We start from the raw sequence: 18,317 nt of genomic DNA on the forward strand, positions 1-18,317 counted from the left end.
CGGTGGATGCATGCATGCCTCAAAGAACAAAGCAGCTTTGCTGTGGAGGGAAAGTGAATGTAAGAGTGAGTGAGAGTGAGAGGTGTCTTGTCTGCTCCAGCGTCGTTTTGCACTGCCAAAACGAAAGCAAAGGCACGTCGTTTAAATGGGAGATATATAGGAACCCAAAAGAGAAGAAAAAAGGCGGGTGAATTTTAGAGTGAACGACAGACATGAAATGTCGCAAGCACTCTTAACCGTCCTTCCTTCAAAGCTCCCTCCAAACGCGCTCTAAATATTAATATTAATATAAGAACCATTTTTTTTTTAACTTTTATTTTCCTTTCTCTCTCTCTGCAACCAACCGATAGATACATTAGCGATTCCTTTCTCTACGAAACAACCGAAGAAGAAGAACAAGAACAAGAAGAATTCTCTTCAGCTTCAATTCTGAAAAATGCGATTCGCAAATCTCGATGACACTCCAATGTTCCGCCAACAGGTTATCCTGTTATTCTTTCGTTTCCGCGTTATAATTTTCGGCGATGTCTTCTTTTGATTCTCGAATTGAACGATTGTGTTCGTTGATGTTACGATACGCTAAACGGTGCCGTTTATATCCAGATTATGCGTTTTGCGATTGATGTTATCCATCTATGTTTAAATTGAAGAGGACGCGTTGTGTTGATTGTGGAAAGTGTTGATAGAGAATGTTTTGTGGTTGGTAGGGTTGAAAACTAATAGGTTGCTATAATTGATAAATCGTGTGAATGGTTGTGGATGCAGCTCCAGTGCTTGGAGGAAAGTGCAGAATCATTGCGCGCTAGATGCTGCAAATTCTACAAAGGATGCCGAAAGTACACGTGAGTTTTTCATCATATTGATCTCATTGTTAACTTGAGTTATGTGGTTTTAAGCTTTTATGTGGGATTAGTTATAAGATCAGATGAACGTGGAGTTTTAATGACAACAAGATCCTCGTTTATACTCTTAAACTGGGAAGGTACTTAAATAAATAAATTTATAAAAAAAAAAAAAAAGGATTAGGAAACCCCTCTTCCACTCTGACTTGACTTCCTTTAACTCGTTCTACCACTGGGAGTAGAAGTTGAAACTTCAAACCTTCAATTAAGGATTCGTGATAGCTTAAAGAATATAATTATTTCCTTTCACTAGAGGCCCTTAACCTTTGAGGTCTCCACCGCTAAACAGATTAGGATAATTTAGACATGCTGTTATCCAATCAGCACTATAATTCTTGTTGTCTTGGGTTGATATCTGAACAAATGATGATTGCAAGCAAGCAAATGCGTATAGAATGAAATACAACCTTGTATTGAGATTCTTCTTATATCCTCTTTCCATCCCTAGAAATTTTTAAAAAACCCAGTTGCCAAAATCCCTCTCTTGTACTAACTGCTTCATTGTTTACCAAAATATCTCAAAGCATGTGTAAAGAGTCTTTCTTTAAGCATATGACTTTGGAAATTTTTCAATTTTTGGGTATTAGAGTAAAAAGATGTTTGAACGGGGTGGATACACAAAGGTCTTGAGTTCACGAGTTATATCAGAAAATAGAGTATGAATAGGAAAAATAAAGTTAATGGCTTTCTTGTTTTGTGTGAAATGTGAGATTTAAAAGCACTCCAGTATACAGTGCTCCCATTTATCGGGGTTTGAGGAGGACTTTCAATGAGTCATAAGGTTGCTGGCATTGCACGAAGGATTGCCCTCTAAATGGACTGCAAAAATGTTTTTTGTCAAAAGATATCGCCTACATGTATTGCAAAATTTGTATCATGATGATCTAGAAAGACTTTTGACCACTATGACTGATTATACGGCCATAGTCCTTGCATTCTTAAAAATTCTTATTGCCTGTTGTTTAAAACATTTTAGGGAAGGGCTTGGAGAGGCATATGATGGAGACATTGCTTTCGCAAGTGCCATAGAAAATTTTGGAGGAGGGCATAGCGATCCTAATTTTGTTGCTTTGGGAGGTAAGCCTTATAGCTCTCTCCCCACTTTTTGTCTTGTTTCATAGAGAGCTAAATGAATTTCTTTGTGATAACTGGAAATATGTTTATTTGAAGATTAGTTTGGGTTATATAAACCTTGGGCTGACATGAAAATGTTGAGTCTAACAAGTCATTATGTTGCTGAGGTATGTTCTATTGTTATGCATGATACTTTAAGTCAATAAACAAGCTTCCAAAATCCCTTAGGAAATATGGTTGAAGTTGCTGTAGGATTCTAAAGCATGTTTCAAATTTTTACTCTATGTCAATGCTTTTACTAACCTCGATGCTTCATCTGAATATACATAACTGCATTAAGTTATATTGAATGAAACTTTATCTATGCTATTGATTTTGATAAATTTTGTTTGGGATTCCAGGACCTGTTATGACCAAATTTACTATTGCTTTGAGAGAAATCAGTACATACAAGGAACTTCTTCGGTCACAAGTAATGGTTTATCTGATTTTGTCAGTCTTTCTCGTTCTTTTGCAATGTATACTTTTGTTAAGGGCAGATCTTTTATTTTGCTGGCTGCATAGAGTTTAGAGATGACCTTTTGTATAATTCCAACCATCTTGTTTGTAACATATGCCTGTTAGTTTACTTATTCTGAAGAATAATAAATTTATAATGCTCAGGTGCATTTAAAAATCATAAGTAAAACTTGCTACATAGCCTCTGTTCCATGTCCTGGTCCTAGGGCAGTTTTGTTCATAGGCTGTAACAAATTTTGACTAATAATAGTAAGATAAATGCTTGAACATCGGTGAAACATGATGGCTGGGGTTTTTTTCCATATTAAATTAGAGGAAAGTGTTCTAATTGATATTTCTATCTGACGATAATTAATATGGCTTCTTAGGTAGAACACATGCTCAATGGTCGGTTACTACCCATTGTCAATGTTGACATCCATGAAGTCAAGGTATACTGTAAGTAGTAATTTTGTTTAAATGTTTATACATAATAGTGTTGGTTATAATACATTAAACCGATGCAACCATAAGGTATCATATTTAATGATATGGCTTAGCTCCAGTAGTTTCTCTGGCCAATCTATATAAGTTGCAAATCAGTATGATGTTTCCCTTCCTCTTTCAAGACTTCAATTGTATTTCACAATGTGGAATCTCAAGTGAAATGAAATTGCTAAGTTTGGTTCTGTTTTACATATTTGAACTAATACCACAATGGGATGGGTAACTATTAACTAATTTGTGCAGTGAGGAAGGAACAACTTAAATAATCAATGAAAATAGGAGCATATATGCACACAAGAAAAGAATAAACAAGTTTAATAATTTAACTCAATCTCTAGGGATATATATCACTAAATGATGTAATGCATAAACAAGTGCAGCCCATTCACTCACTTTTTTATATAGATACCTTGACTACAATCAATCAATGAAGTAATTGAGGGGGTAATTCGGAAAAAAATTATGGAAATTAAGAACGTTGTTTTTATATGGTAATATCAAGTTGAGTAAGCTTCTAGTTAAGTCTTTATAAAAGAAAAAAATTAATATAAAAATAAATAAATAATTTCTTATAAGTTAAAAATAACTTATTCCTTCAAAATTTATAAAAGTTAAATAAGAAATTTTTAAAAAAAAATAAAGAAGTATGAATTGATTTTAACTTAGAAGTTTAATTTATTTTATTACATAATATTTTACTCTTATAAATACTTATTGAGAAGTTTATCTAAATTAAGTTTATATCAAAATTTAAAAATCAAAATCAAATTATAATTGATTAAGGTTATAACAATCTAAAAATTCAGTTTATTTAAAAAGGAAATATATCCTTAATTTGATATACTAAATTAAAATTTAAAATTTAAATGAAATTTAAATAAAAGCATTTGAAACAAATAAAAAGTTAAAGTGCTCAATGTAGGAGGAGTCATGTGACTTATTATGAAAGAAATACTTCCTAAATGAGTCTTGTTCAAAAATGAAGACTCATTTATAACATAGAAATGGATAAATTCAATCAAACAAACCTGCTTTGCATCATAACCAAATTTACTGATTAATTGTCCATAAATGTAACAAAGTATTTTTACCCACTACAAAATCCCAAACATTAAAGTGAACAAAAGTAAAGGGAGAGGCAGCTTCACTGTAGACTATTGAGAAACAGCAACAGGTTCAAACATTTCCTTTCTCTCCTTGAAGAAAAGATCTTGAACAATGTATTCTTAACCAAAATTCAGATGTTGCTCATAGTCTGTTAGCATCATTATGAAGAAAATGAACAATGCTTTACTTCCTAGGATCACAAGGGGAATAACTGTTCTGTTAATTAAAATCTAAAAGATTAAAATTTAAAAGATGTCCTCATTTTTTGCTTGTAACTGCAATCTTATTTTGGTAATGAAACCATGTAGTCAAAATTATGACTACTCTAAAAACTGTGATGAAATAACTTCATTGTAAGAATATCAATCAAAACTATTCACGGTGAAAATTACCAATGACTGGTATAGCTTTTTTTTCTTCTAATACTCCAAGCAATGGTTGCAGGAAGCTCGTAAGCGTTTTGATAAAGCTGCCCTTGTATATGACCAGGTATTTCTCATTTTCGTTCCAAGGTTACACAGTGTAATGAATTCTTCATCCCTAGATTTTCTTTGCTGCTTCTACATGTGTCTAGTTGTGAGCTATACAATTTACTAAATGAGAAGAAGCATAAGTGCTTCTCTAGTTAACTGATACCAGGAATAAGATAATCAATATAATTTATTTTTCACAATTCGTTGTTCTGTCAATATATGTAGTGTTAAGATCTTTCTTAGTCAATGATCATCATGCATATACATCTAAATTTGATAATTGAAGAAAAAACCGAAATTGACCTTGCACTTGCATGTTGGACAAATTTCCTTCAATACCAAGTTTGATTTTTCAATTATTCTCATTTGATGGAATCTTGAAGTACTTGCATTTTTTCTGTTTTTGTATAATCAATTGCTCACACAATTTCCAGAGATGCTACGTTCAGGAAGTACTTGCATTTAATTTGGTGGCTTACATCTCAAGTTCAATTTGAATTTGCTGCAATTTTGGGGTAGAAATGACTGGCGTTAGTTTAGACTTTGTAAGGCTTAAGCTTAGCTTGTTTCTCAAATCTAAGGCTAGAACCTAGCTGTTTTTTTATCATACATAGCACTTTTTTTTAAGTTTGGCCTGATTTTATATAAACAAGTTTGGTCTGGTATGAAAGCCTATATAAAAGCTTATTTTGTATTAAGACCTTTTAAATAGATCAAAACATCTTCCTCTAAGTAGCCTAGCTAACACAAACTTAAAGCCTTACACATTATCTTAAAAAAGTAGACTATCAAGTATATTAAAACATTATAGTAAAAATTTAAATGCAATAATATATTACTACTATTTAGAGATGACAAAATTTATCAATACTCGCAGCTATTTGCAATTAAAAACCTGCTACAGGTAAAAGTACTTGTGGGTTTAATTTAATACTTTTTTTTTTTCTATTTGCTTAGTAATGGGGGTGGTGGTGGGTATTGAGGTACCCACGAGTACACATGTACATAAAAATTATTAAAATGTCCTAAATCTTAGTGCTCCAAAAATAAAAGTACCACTAAGTCCTAAAAACATTTGAGCTACCAAATTAATCATTCAAGGATTTGAATCATTACCATATTAGTCTTCTATAGTTTTTGTCTCTAAATTAGTCTTTTTACTACCACTTTATTCTTTTATAAGGATTAATTTAATGAAATTTTAAATTTTTTTTTTGAAGATTTAATTTTTCACTAAATTAAATTCTTTTTTTCATGACTTAAATCATTTTTAGAACCAATATAGTGTCATTTTAAATTTTTTAAAGGACAAATTTATTGACAATCTTTGAGGAATTATCTGATGATGATTTAAATCTTTAAAATACTAATTTGGTGGCTTAAATCTTTTGGAGAATGTATTTGGTACATATTCATCTTCGGAGGACTAATTTGACGTTTTTCTCTTCAGTATATTCTAACTTAGTTATTTTATGATTTTTTTATGTGTTTGATTTATTATCATGTTATTGTTATTGAAATAAAATATTATGCTATTTTATAATTTAATTATTTTATTTTTTATTTTAATTATAATTTTATACATAAAATAATTTAAATCAGGTTATTTTAAAAAAAATCTATAATTCTTTTTCTAATAAATATCTGTAGATATTTATGGATTCTTATGAGTTATAATAAATTCATTTCAAAATTGAAACTCACTTAATAGATACTACTACTTATATAAAGTAAAGTGTTACAGAAAAATATTAAAAAAATAAATATATACACAGATAGACTCAGCTTTAATATATTTACTCAACTAGACTTATTCTTTGTACAGATTTAGAATTCGTGATTTTAGGAACCGAATTCTGACCTGTATTTTGCCCAAATAGCCATAATTTTAAAAATTAATTAAGTATATATTTTAATAAACATATAAACAAAATATTTTTCATTATTTTTATTCATCTTATATACAAATTTTATGTTTTTATAATCAAATACTTATTCAAAATATTATTATCATATTAATATTTAAAATTCATAACACAAAATTATATATTCGAAAAAATATATAAACAAAATATTCTTTATTATTTTTATTCATCTTATATACAAATTTTATTTTATTTAATAAAATACTAATTTAATTTTTTTTTATTATATTAATACTCAAAAAATATATACCCTTATATTCTTTATTATTTTTATTCATTTGATATACAAATTTTATTTTTTTAAAAAGCAAATACTTATTCAAAATAATATTATAATATTAATATTAAAAATTCATAACACAGATTTACATATTCAATAAAATATATTAACATAATATTTTTTATTATTTCACATAATATAAAAATATAAATATAATTCAAATAATAAAACTTGTTTTATTATTTAAAATTAACTAAATATTTATTAAATTTCACAATATATAAATATATAAACATAAAAAATACATAATATTTATTTTATTATATAAAAATAAAAAAATAAAAAATAAAAATTTGGCTATTTAAGCAAAACACATGTCAGAATTCGGTCTCAAGTTGGGTAAATATATTGGAGTTGGATTCATCTTAGTATATATTTATTTTTTTAATATTTTTTCTGTAAAAAATTCGCAAATTTTGACTAGTGGGTTACTAATATTACTATTACTATTACTGAAGTTTTAAAAATAAAAAAATAAAAACCCTTAACCTAATTTGTCTAGTAAATAGGTCTGACCTATCCAAAGTCTTATAGGGGTTAGGTCATAGGCTCTTCACGAGTGGCCCAACCTATTTTTACTCATGCATGAGTGTGCGCACGTGTATGTGTGTAGTATAGTATTATGGAAAGTTTGCTTACATATCTCTTGAATCTTGATCATAACCCACAGGCAATGTGAATTTTGTGCTACAGGCACGTGAGAAGTTCATGTCACTGAGAAAAAGCACTAAGATTGATATTGCCACTGTCATAGAAGAGGTATGTCCAGTAGCTTTTCTTTGGCATATTTGATGCATAAATTAGTCCAATAGAATGTCATGAGTTACTATGATCCTTTTGAATCTAATTTGGTATAGAGACATTCCAGGAATTGCAAGATGCAAGAGCATCGTTTGAGGAGGCCCGTTTCAATCTGGTAATTTAAGTTGCAAAAGAGAAGCTAATTTGAAAATAAAAGATTTATATCATTAGGTCTTAACTACATGTCATATTTAATCATCTAGGTCGGTGCTCTTAATAATATTGAGGTCAAGAAGAGATTTGAATTTTTAGAGGCTGTCGCTGGGATTATGGACGGTCATCTCCGATACTTTCAACAGGTGTATGACATAGTCAAATATTTGGCATTTTTCCTATATGTTTTGTAATATTGCATTTATGCTGTGCCTAAAAGTTCTCCTTTTTACAGGGGTATCAGCTATTACATCAGATGGAGCCTTTCATTAGCGAGGTTTTTTGTCATTAGTTCTCTATTTTTAATTTTAACTTGACTGCTGATAGTATGCTTAGTTATTTTCCACATATACATTTTTTTTCTATTCATTTTTATCAGGCAGCTAAAACACACAATTAATGTATCTACCATTTGACTATAACACATTTGGAATTGTTAGTATAGTGTACTTCATCAAATCTCAAGACCTTGAATCATTGGGAGGGTCATCCAAACAGGAAACCCATCAATTAACCATAGTGGCATGTTTCCATTCAAGTATAGAACAAATTTTTATTTGAAATTACAATTGGTGTTCCTGCTTTATCGACTGAATGGAAGATTTTCTTTCCTTCGCCTGAAGTGCCTTTTTTTTAATTCTTTTAGAAACTATAAGACCTATTAGTCCTTCACACAAGGCATGACATTGGTCCAAAGACTGGGCATAACTAATGGTCATTGAAATTTGTGAACCTTTTTTCTTGACTTGATGCTTAGAGGTGAGGAGTAGAATGCCAAATATGACTCTGCTGTGTTGCAGGTTATGGATTATGCACATCAATCTAGAGAAAGTTACAATAAGGAGCAGATTGCACTGTATAAAAGAATGCAAGACTACAAAAGACAAGTTTATCAAGAAAGTAGATTGTCCTTAAATGGCCCTTACGGTTCTCCTAGTGGAGACTCTGCGCATCCGTTTTCTAGGATATCAAATGAAGTGGTAGATGTAGTAATGGAATCTGCTGCCAATGGAAAGGTATTTTAGAGTATGATGTTTTCCTCTTTCACTCAGAGTATGTTCTATTTACAACCGTTCAATCTGAGTCCTTTTACTATCCAAAACAAATATTTTGAGTCTTGTCCATTATCATTTGTGCATTCCATGCACAAATTTTAGGTTCAAATCATTCGACAAGGATATCTTTCAAAACGATCGTCCAATTTGAGAGGTGACTGGAAAAGAAGGTATTTTGTTCTTGATAGTCGAGGAATGTTGTACTATTACCGCAAACCATGGAACGCATCACATGTAAGTCACCAAGAATAACTCACCTTTTAATACACTAAACTAGGTTATGATTATTCTTCTAAATAAAAGCTGAGCTTATCATCACAGGGCAGCAATCAACCATCTCCAAAAAGGAATAATGGTGGTGAAAATGGTTCTGGACTTCTTAGTCGATGGCTTTCTTCTCATTACCATGGGGGTGTCCATGATGAAAAATCTATAGCACGTCATACAGTAAACTTGCTGACATCAACAATCAAGGTTGATGCCGATCAGTCAGATTTAAGATTCTGCTTCAGGATTATTTCACCATCAAAAAACTATACGTTGCAGGTACTTGCTCTGAAACTTCATCAGTACTTAATTTGGGCTTTTATTATTACCTTTGACAACAGTAAGCGAAGAAATGCAGGCAGAAAATGCATTGGACCAGATGGATTGGATGGAAAAGATAAATGGAGTAATTGCCTCCTTGTTGAGTGTCCAGACACTGGGATCAGTATGTAGATCTTTCTTTTAAATACATTGTTTGACACCCATATTTTTTTTTAAATACATTATTTTGAATACTATAATTATAAAACAATTATGTGACAGCCTCAATCAGAGAACTGTGATTCTTACAACGACAAAATCGATAAGTTGAAAAGTTCTCCAGATGATGATTGCTCAGTAACTACGAAACCTGCATCCAAGAATTCTACCCCTAACAATCACTTACGTGCATCTAGAAGTTTGCATTTGCATAGACACAATATAAAAGGTGAAAAGCCAATTGATGTTCTTAGAAGGGTGAGCGGGAATGACAAATGTGCTGATTGTGGTAAACCTGAACCAGACTGGGCTTCCTTAAACCTTGGCATCCTTATATGCATTGAATGTTCTGGTGTTCACCGTAATCTTGGAGTACATATATCAAAAGTAAGTTCTTGATGTTTCACATTTAATCTTGCAATTTAGTGTTGTATATTCTTCATGTCTTGTCAACTTTTACTGAATACAAGTTGGAGACAGGGTTAGAGAACCTGTAACCAGCTACCCCAAAGCCCTCACTTCTAGCTAAACTTTAAAGTTTGTTGTTTATGTATATACAGAAAATGATAACGGTAGTTAAGATATTAATCGGAGAAAATAAGTGCATGTCTTAGACACGATATTTGAACTCTTTTTTTTTTTCTAATCTTTGCATCTAGCAAGTCTAAACACTGCAAAATGTGAAGACAAAGTGACTACAGTTAAATGATGCAAACTAAATAAGATTGTGCAAAATAATCTTATAAAAGTGATTGTAAATTGACAGTCATCTAAGACCTGTAAATATAAGCTCTACCAGCAGTTTGACCAATTGATTATAGATCCATTTTCAAAATGAGGGTCTAAATATGCTTTCTTCTTTTTTTTCTCTCTTTTCATTTTTTTTCCCTTTTTTCAAAAGTGTTCATTTCTCAGCAATTTTATATTGTTAAAAAGGGAAAACAAGATCTTTCTGTTTTAATCCTCACTTTTGTGGCTAAGTTGGAAAACATTTTTGGCAGGTAAGATCACTGACACTTGATGTCAAAGTCTGGGATCCCTCTGTTTTAAGTATGTTCAAGTCACTAGGCAATCTTTTTGCAAACTCAGTTTGGGAAGAGCTGTTGAATTCAACAAGTACCTTGCAAATTGTTGATGCCCCTGCTGAGTAAGTACTGCAAAAATTGATGGGATTGTGTGTTTGAACTTATGCTAATAACCACTTGCAATGTAGTTTGTCCAAGGAGAACAGAGATGAGCTATTTCATGCAAGAAAACCAAAACATGACGATGCTATTTCATTAAAGGAGAGGTTCATTCACGCAAAGGTAATCTAAGAACCTTTCAAGAATTCTTGGTCTTCTTTTCCAACTTAGAATAACAGTAAATAAATGTATTATATTTTAGTACCTAGGAATTTTGGAATGCCAAGGAATCACCAAAGGGATAGCCAATCAATCACAAATTCTACCTTTGATTACCTGTTTCTATGGTATTGACTCTTCTTGGAAGTTGGGCACCTGATATTTTGATCTGTGCAGCATATGTCATATATGATGTGCTGATATCCAGTTATGTGACCTATATGACAATATCTTTCAGAATATCTTTCAGTTGAATTATTTGTTCATCCAAGAAATGAATCATTATATAGTCGTTAGACATTAAATTAAATCATTCATGAACGGTCAAGATATCAATCCTCACCTCCCCTATTCTCCTAAATTTAAGTTGAATTTCAGAACATTGAAAAAATGGGTTTGTGCAATGCGCATGCTTTAAATCCTAGGATGAAGAGGTACCAGAGAGGTGAAAAAGCAATTAGTGAATCTTCAGTCTTCACATAATAGCTCAAGCTTATGAGAGAGCTGGTTCTTAATAAATTTGTTATATTAAACGGCCAACATTGTGTTCTAGTTCAGACTGCAGATTTTGGTCAGCAAGTTTTGGACTTTCAAGTTGCATACTTATTTTTTGCCAAAAAAAAAATAAAAATAGAGGAACAGATGTTATCCCACTATAGTAAGTGAAGTGGAGAACAGATGCTCTAAAGTAGCCCATGTATTCTTTATCAAGACTCAACCCATTTGGTCCTTTCTCTTTTCTAGAATTTGGAATAAGTTGATGGGGGTTTCGATAATTTTTTTGTACAATTTATTTTGAGAATAATTAATTCTAGGAGAATGAGTTTTATGTTTAGATAGATAAGTCAATGGTAATATTTGATACCCAAATGAATTTTGTTTGGATTATAATATCTAAAATTGCTTTTAAATGTGATATTACCAATAAGGTTTGAGTTACTTGTTATGTTGGTACAAAACAGGAAGGAAAAGTTCGAACGATTAACCATGAATTGTCTCATTCTCTGTTTACGGTCTTTTTTATGGCTTCAACTGTGTTTAACACAAGGGCATACCAAAATCCTTTGGGGAGTATTTAGTAGTAATCTTATTCTTGAAGCATTAGTTGACGGAAGTTTAATATATGGAAAAGAGAATTTGATAGTTTCTTATTGCAGTATTCCGAGAAAAAATTTATTCGCCACACAGAGAAAAACCACCCTCTCCTTTCACTGGCACAACAGGTACGGGAAAGCATCTGTGCCAATGACAAGAAAGCAGTGTACCAGCATATTGTCATGTCGGATGTGGATCTCAATGCCATCAGTCGGCAAGCATTGTCTGGTATTGTCTTATTCCAGATGTCAACTCCAGCTAAGATTTTGTTGTTGAAAAACCAGTAAGTAATTAGCTGTTGTGCAGGTGACTCTTTAAACATGGCTTCTTCAAGTAATTTAAACATTTCATCTCAAAGTGGAAATCAGCTCATTGAGGACATACAAAATGGCTCTAGCGTGCTTCACCTGGCGTGCCTAACTGGTGACATTGGCATGATGGAGCTGCTCCTACAGCATGGGGTAGATATAAATGCTTGTGATTCAAGAGGCCAGACACCACTACATTATTGTATTATTAGAGGGAAGACCGCAGCTGCTAATGTGCTTATCATGCGGTAATTAATTGGTCACTTCCTTAGATATCTCAAACATTTTCACTCATCATATGGTATACCCAAATTCTCGTTACCCTGAATACTAAAGCATTCTGCATCATTTCATATGCGCTACATATATTTATGCTATAAAAAATGTTAGCAACACACTCTTTTGAGCACACTTCTTGAGAGGAGTTAGTGTTTAAAATGTCAAAGTAAATTTTAAAAAGTGATCAATTTTTACTAGACAATTTAACCTTTTAAAAAATAGTCATTCACAAAAAGCATGCATAAGAGTGTGTTGCTAACATTTCTCTTTATGTCATCTATGCTATCACTTGTGTACATTGCGTGGATAGAAAGAGTGCATTGAAATGTGTGTTTTTATTACTATTCGGAGGTGGTGTAAGATTTTTAATATGCAGATATCATTTCTATAATTCATGTAGACCATAACCATACAACAAGAGCTCAGAGACTTGAGATTAGGCTGTTGGAATCTCATTCAAAAAATAAGATTTATGCTTGACCATGAATTAGCTTTAGCATTGAGAAATTTTGCATTTCAATTTCAAACTTCAGTTTCATTGAAATATATTTCATATATTATCTGGATATGCTGTGTTCGTGATTGATATGTTCTAGTTGTTAGGTCCTTATCGCTCATGTTGCTCAACTTCTTCATTTTTGTCCAATGTTAGACTTTTTCACTCATATTTGACTTCAATACTAGTTTACTTAGAAAATTGACTTAGTTTACCATTAATCTACAGGGGGGCCAATATACATGTCGCAGATAAAGAAGGCAACACTCCTCTTAAGCTCGCATCAGAATCTGGCCGTGTTGACAACGAAATTCTCACTATTTTGGCAAGCAGATTACATTCCCAAAGCGTTGCTATAAGCAGTCAATAAATCCATGTTTCAGATTGAAATACCACTAGTTTGTGACTTGTCGACAAAATTGAGGACCAACTAACTAGTCATGCGTAGAGTATTAACTATAGCGCGATGGAAGGTGTAGCTTGCAGTTTGGTTTTATCGGGTCATGTTGTATATTATTATCTTCTTAATTGAAGGAGTTGTGGAGTTGCACGTCTATTCCAATGTTCAACTTTGCAGCCCCCCTCCATCCTCTTTAAATTTTTGGGACGGGAATCATAAACATTTATTCCAAGGACTGTATATAAGTTACTTTAATGATTATGCAGCACGATGCAAGTTCCTTACCGAAACAAGAAAAAGAAAAAACAGTAGACAAAATAACAAAAAGAAAAGAGAGTATAAAATATGGATCTAAAGTATGGCCCAGTTAAGAAGAGAAATATTAGGGACGACGTTCCCAAAACGTGGATCATAATTAAGTTGTTGATTATGACAGAATCGTTAGGTTCAATGTTTCATTAGGTAGTAACATATAAACTCATTAGTTTTTAATTTGGACTAGTCTTGGCGATGATGATGCATACTTAAAAGGAGTGATATTTAGATGTGATTCTCGTTTTTGTTTTTTCGTACATAGTGAAACTAAATATACGGTATCATGCGAAGTGCTCAAGTTTCTCATTACTAATCTAAACCTTGTAACTTTTTCAAATGTGAGATGTTTATATGTTACTTTAATTTTAAAAAAATTGACTCTCATCAATACCTCATTTTCAAACAAGAAAAAAATCCGACTGAGTTTTTTTTAGTATAAATCTTTTCGATTTCTATTTGCTTCATTTCCAAAGATGTGTTGACAATTCGAGATGTTTATTTAACTAACATTTCCATGTGTCAAACTTAGGTCCATAATGTTTTTTAAATGTTATTCCGGAATGTAAATCAAACATTACAAATCGATGCGTAATGTTTGTAAAATGCATCTTTTAAAACAAACGTCTTTAGAATGTAATAATTGAAAAATTGCCATCATTTTGCTGTGAAAAATATTACATCTTTTAATAAATAAACTTTATTGTAAAAAATATATAATTTATTTTATTTTAAAACATTGATTCTTACTTTCAAAATTGAATATATAATACGTCTAGATAAGCATTTTGAAATGGAACACCCAAAATAAGAATGAATTTCCCAAATTGTAATCAATAGAGATGAAGCTAGGTCCTTTAACCAAAAAGAAAAGAAAAAAATAACCCCCAAAATACCACTAAAATAAATGAGTCTGAGGTTAGTGTAATGTTTTAGTGTGCGCAACTAACACTGCCCAAATCGAAAATCATACCTCAATGGTACCATGATACCCAATGCTTTAAGTGCCGTATGAGTTGCACACTTTGCCAAGCTCCTCCTATTATGACTCTCTACTTTTAACTTCAAATTCCTTTCTCACTTTCGTTTCCTGTCCAACCTATATCAAGGACTTAGGTGGTAGATGCCCGCGGAAATGGATACGATATACATCTGATGTGACCTGCGTCACCCTTTTTGCAGAAATAATTATATATATAGTGCTTCGCACCAAAGTGGTATTCTCAATGGCCATGGCAGTATGATGAGTTAAGATCCTATGAGTGGCTTGAGTGCAAGATGAATTAAGCGTGTTTAACCACTTATGCTGTATTATTCTTGTTATAGTTTGGTTGGCATTAATTAGCTAGACTTTTGTTGAATTAATTGATTAAGGATTTGATTGATGAGAGGTAAAAATAAATTTATATTTTAAATAAATATATTTAAAATTAATATTAAGACATAAATTTAATATATTTATTATTATAAATAATATATAATTATTTTAATTTTAAATTAAAAAATATGTCTTTCTTTTTTCTTTCAAAACTTTCTCCAAAACATATTTTAAGTAATTAGTTAATAACTACATGTCTTTATTATAAAAATATTGTTGTCTTTATTATAGTCTTAATGATTAAGTGAGTATTTTACCACTGATAAATATATATTATAAACAATAAGTTTAGTAATTTATCTTAAAAAATATATAAATATTTTTAACTTTTAAAATATTAAAATAATTATAATTGTCAATTTATAAAAATATAAAATATTTTTTCAAATTTATTACTACGGTAGCAAGTAGTTATATATTTTTTTTCTCTATCTATTTTTAGCACACGCTGTTATTGGATAAATTTCATATCCGTCTCATTAAATTACTTGAGTCCACTCCTCATAGTCTAAGCTTAACTATCCTTCCAATCTAATACCCTAAATCCATAATAATTACGTGCCTATGTTAAGATATGTGATGCCTCTGCTATGTGGATGAATTTGAGGGATACCTATTGATTGATGCCCGGATAGTGTATTATAAGCAATGCACTTTTACTGTTGCGGAAGCATTTTGTCACCGTTCTGACCAACAATAATCCGTGCTTTTACTGAATATTATCATTCTTCTGTTGTCAGTGTCATTGTTTCTTCACAGTCACGCGACAATTCAAACATGGAAGATCAGAGGTGCTTACGCCCATGTCCACATGTTTAGATGCAGTTACTCAAGTCGAAGAGTTCAATAAACATGTTTCCAATTATTAACTAGTCCTTACCGTTATCATATACATTCCCTGGGTATAAAACTTTACAACGTAGATAATTGCCGAATTGTACGATTTTGTTGTGTATCAAAAGTGTCAATGTGAATCATTGATGCCCACCATTTCTGTCAAGTTCTTTTCACATATTATTTATTTAACTTTTAGCCAACGGGATGCAAATAAGTCGTTTTGCTTCTTAACCAAAATTTTAAATCATGCATAAGTCTTTTCCTTTAGATATACTAATACTGTTATTTGAACTAGAGTTTTGTTAATATTAACCTTTAAAATTGAGAATAAATGGCTAATAAAATCTTAGAGTTTCCATTTTTAGCAGCAGATAAAATATTATCCTAACCCCTTCCTTCTAGGCTTTGTTAATGAGTGGCTTAATTCTTAAAAATATTGATTAATGAATTCTTAATAAAATTTACTAAATACTTTAAGCATAATAATTTTTTATTTTAATTAAATATAATAAATATTTGTTACAATACACATAAATTTGAAGTGACATTTTATACTCTTTTTCAAAATTTATAGTTATAATTTTTTAATATCTTAGAAATAAAAAAATATTTATTTTTCTAAACAATCATTAACACTTATTATGTATTATACATATTTAATATAAAATGAATTATAAAAATTATTCGACATATGAAAAAATATAGAATGCACTCATAATTTACAAAGCAAGTAAAAATTATTAATATAATATTTTTATTTAATATATATATATATATATATATATAATTAAGATAAAAAAAAATCTAAATAAAATGGTCAGACTTGACGATAAAAAAAAATATTCCAGAAGAAAGATGTTAGGAAGATTGATTAAAAAGCTACTATTGGAGAATACAAGTTGAACTAGATAAACAGATGGATTGGTGTTAGGGAGAGTTAGCAATAAATGGTGTACAATATTCTGCACTTGATCGGATGGTCTGTGTAATGAAGCACTATCCAAAGGAGGGTAGTTGTCTGACTAACAATAGAAACTTGATATATTCCTTCTAATCTTCTGTGTCTCATTCTACTGTCTTTCTCTTCACTACTTATTACCTTCTTCCGTGGTCACAGTCATGCAGCTTTTTTCACTTCATAATTATTACAAGTTTATTAGAGTATTTTGATGCATGTCATGACTTGAAATACGAAGCAAAACATTGAATGGTTCAGTATTATAAGGTATGGGTATTGTAACTGATATACAAAGAATATGTCAATTTGGTTGAATAAACATTGCTTCAGTGCTTCATATTCATGAGGGAGGGCCTGAGGGGCAACACTTGAATCACAACTATGGTAGCTAGGCTACGTACCTCATTGACCTTTATTTATATATATATACCCATTTAATTTATCTTCAATAAATGAAAAAAAGAAGAATCAATTTTCCAATTCAGATAACCATGCATTTGAATCATGTGATATTTGCCATCCTATTTTTAGTATTCACAACTTGCAAGCTTATAATTCATTATTCTAAGAGGATAATGAATGATGCGAGCAATGTTGAAAAAAACCTTGTCATCCTAACTCTTCCACGTTATCCACCATGACCAAAGAAAATGAGGAAAAGAAGATAACAAAAATGCATTATTTATTAATGTTTGTTAGATCTACTCACTCAACCTCTTCGAAGCTAAAAAGTACTATGCTGTTTCCTCTGAAATGATTGGTCTGAATGGATCCCCTCCCCAAATTTATTAATGTAAAAGAGATTTAGATGACCCATTCAAATTTATTGTGTGAATACATTTACTGATGTTTCTGTTTCTATTCTTTTGCTTACAAAGGCTGTGGAATTTATAATTTGGATGAATCGGTTTAAATATCTGTCGTGAATGTAAAAAAATAAAAATTGAAAATAAATAAATATTAAATCATTACCGGTTTTAGACAAGTAAATCATGTACTAATTTCTTCAGAGACTTATATTTGGTCTAAATTCTATTTATATTTAACATTATTCGGACTCTCTCTCTCTCTCTCTCTCTCTCTCTCTATATATATATATATATATAGGTGCATATAAAGTGAACGATTGCAAAAAGACAAAATGAGGGAGGGAGTGGTATAATTAATTATGCTAAAATGTAGTTGGATAAAAAGGAATGGTATATTCGTCTTGTTTGATCCCTGTATTGAAGATCTGTACCTTCTTCCTTTTGAAATAACAATATTATCTTCATCATTCACTCAATATGAAGGGATGGATATTGAAATTTGTGCTTTTCGATAAATACAAAGGAGACCTTCACTTTTCAATTTTACTGCCTTCCCTTCTCTCTTTTCTTTTTAATCTTT

At 31.0% G+C, this 18,317-nt stretch overlaps 1 protein-coding gene across 2 annotated transcripts; it reads left to right on the top strand.

Moving 5' to 3' along the window:
- The first annotated feature begins 173 nt into the window (after positions 1-173).
- Positions 174-13,955, top strand: LOC113854491 (ADP-ribosylation factor GTPase-activating protein AGD3-like). 2 transcript variants are annotated; one of them, XM_027485499.1, is made up of 20 exons: positions 174-481; positions 766-842; positions 1,879-1,979; positions 2,378-2,448; positions 2,864-2,926; positions 4,533-4,577; positions 7,460-7,525; positions 7,635-7,682; positions 7,771-7,866; positions 7,956-7,997; positions 8,521-8,736; positions 8,878-9,009; positions 9,097-9,321; positions 9,401-9,487; positions 9,586-9,909; positions 10,524-10,669; positions 10,736-10,829; positions 12,023-12,188; positions 12,267-12,516; positions 13,272-13,955. In XM_027485499.1, exons 1-20 carry the CDS (start codon positions 437-439, stop codon positions 13,411-13,413), a joined length of 2,436 nt encoding a protein of 811 aa, XP_027341300.1. In that variant the 5' UTR covers positions 174-436; the 3' UTR covers positions 13,414-13,955. The 2 variants fall into 2 exon arrangements, with proteins under 2 accessions (XP_027341300.1, XP_027341301.1); XM_027485500.1 differs by lacking the exons at positions 174-481; positions 766-842 and having other exon boundaries at positions 1,909-1,979; positions 2,864-2,933; positions 13,272-13,954.
- The last annotated feature ends 4,362 nt before the right edge of the window (positions 13,956-18,317 follow it).

This window comes from Abrus precatorius, unplaced genomic scaffold (assembly GCF_003935025.1).
Source record: "Abrus precatorius isolate BTA unplaced genomic scaffold, Abrus_2018 Scaffold11, whole genome shotgun sequence".
NCBI classification, from domain to species: Eukaryota; Viridiplantae; Streptophyta; class Magnoliopsida; order Fabales; family Fabaceae; genus Abrus; species Abrus precatorius.

Coding starts and splice junctions, on each gene's coding strand:
- LOC113854491 (XM_027485499.1), top strand. CDS start 437: ATGCGATTCGCAAATCTCGATGACACTCCAATGTTCCGCCAACAG. Junction 4,578..7,459: donor CTGCCCTTGTATATGACCAG/GTATTTCTCATT, acceptor TTTGTGCTACAG/GCACGTGAGAAGTTCATGTC. Junction 10,830..12,022: donor AGAGGTTCATTCACGCAAAG/GTAATCTAAGAA, acceptor TTCTTATTGCAG/TATTCCGAGAAAAAATTTAT.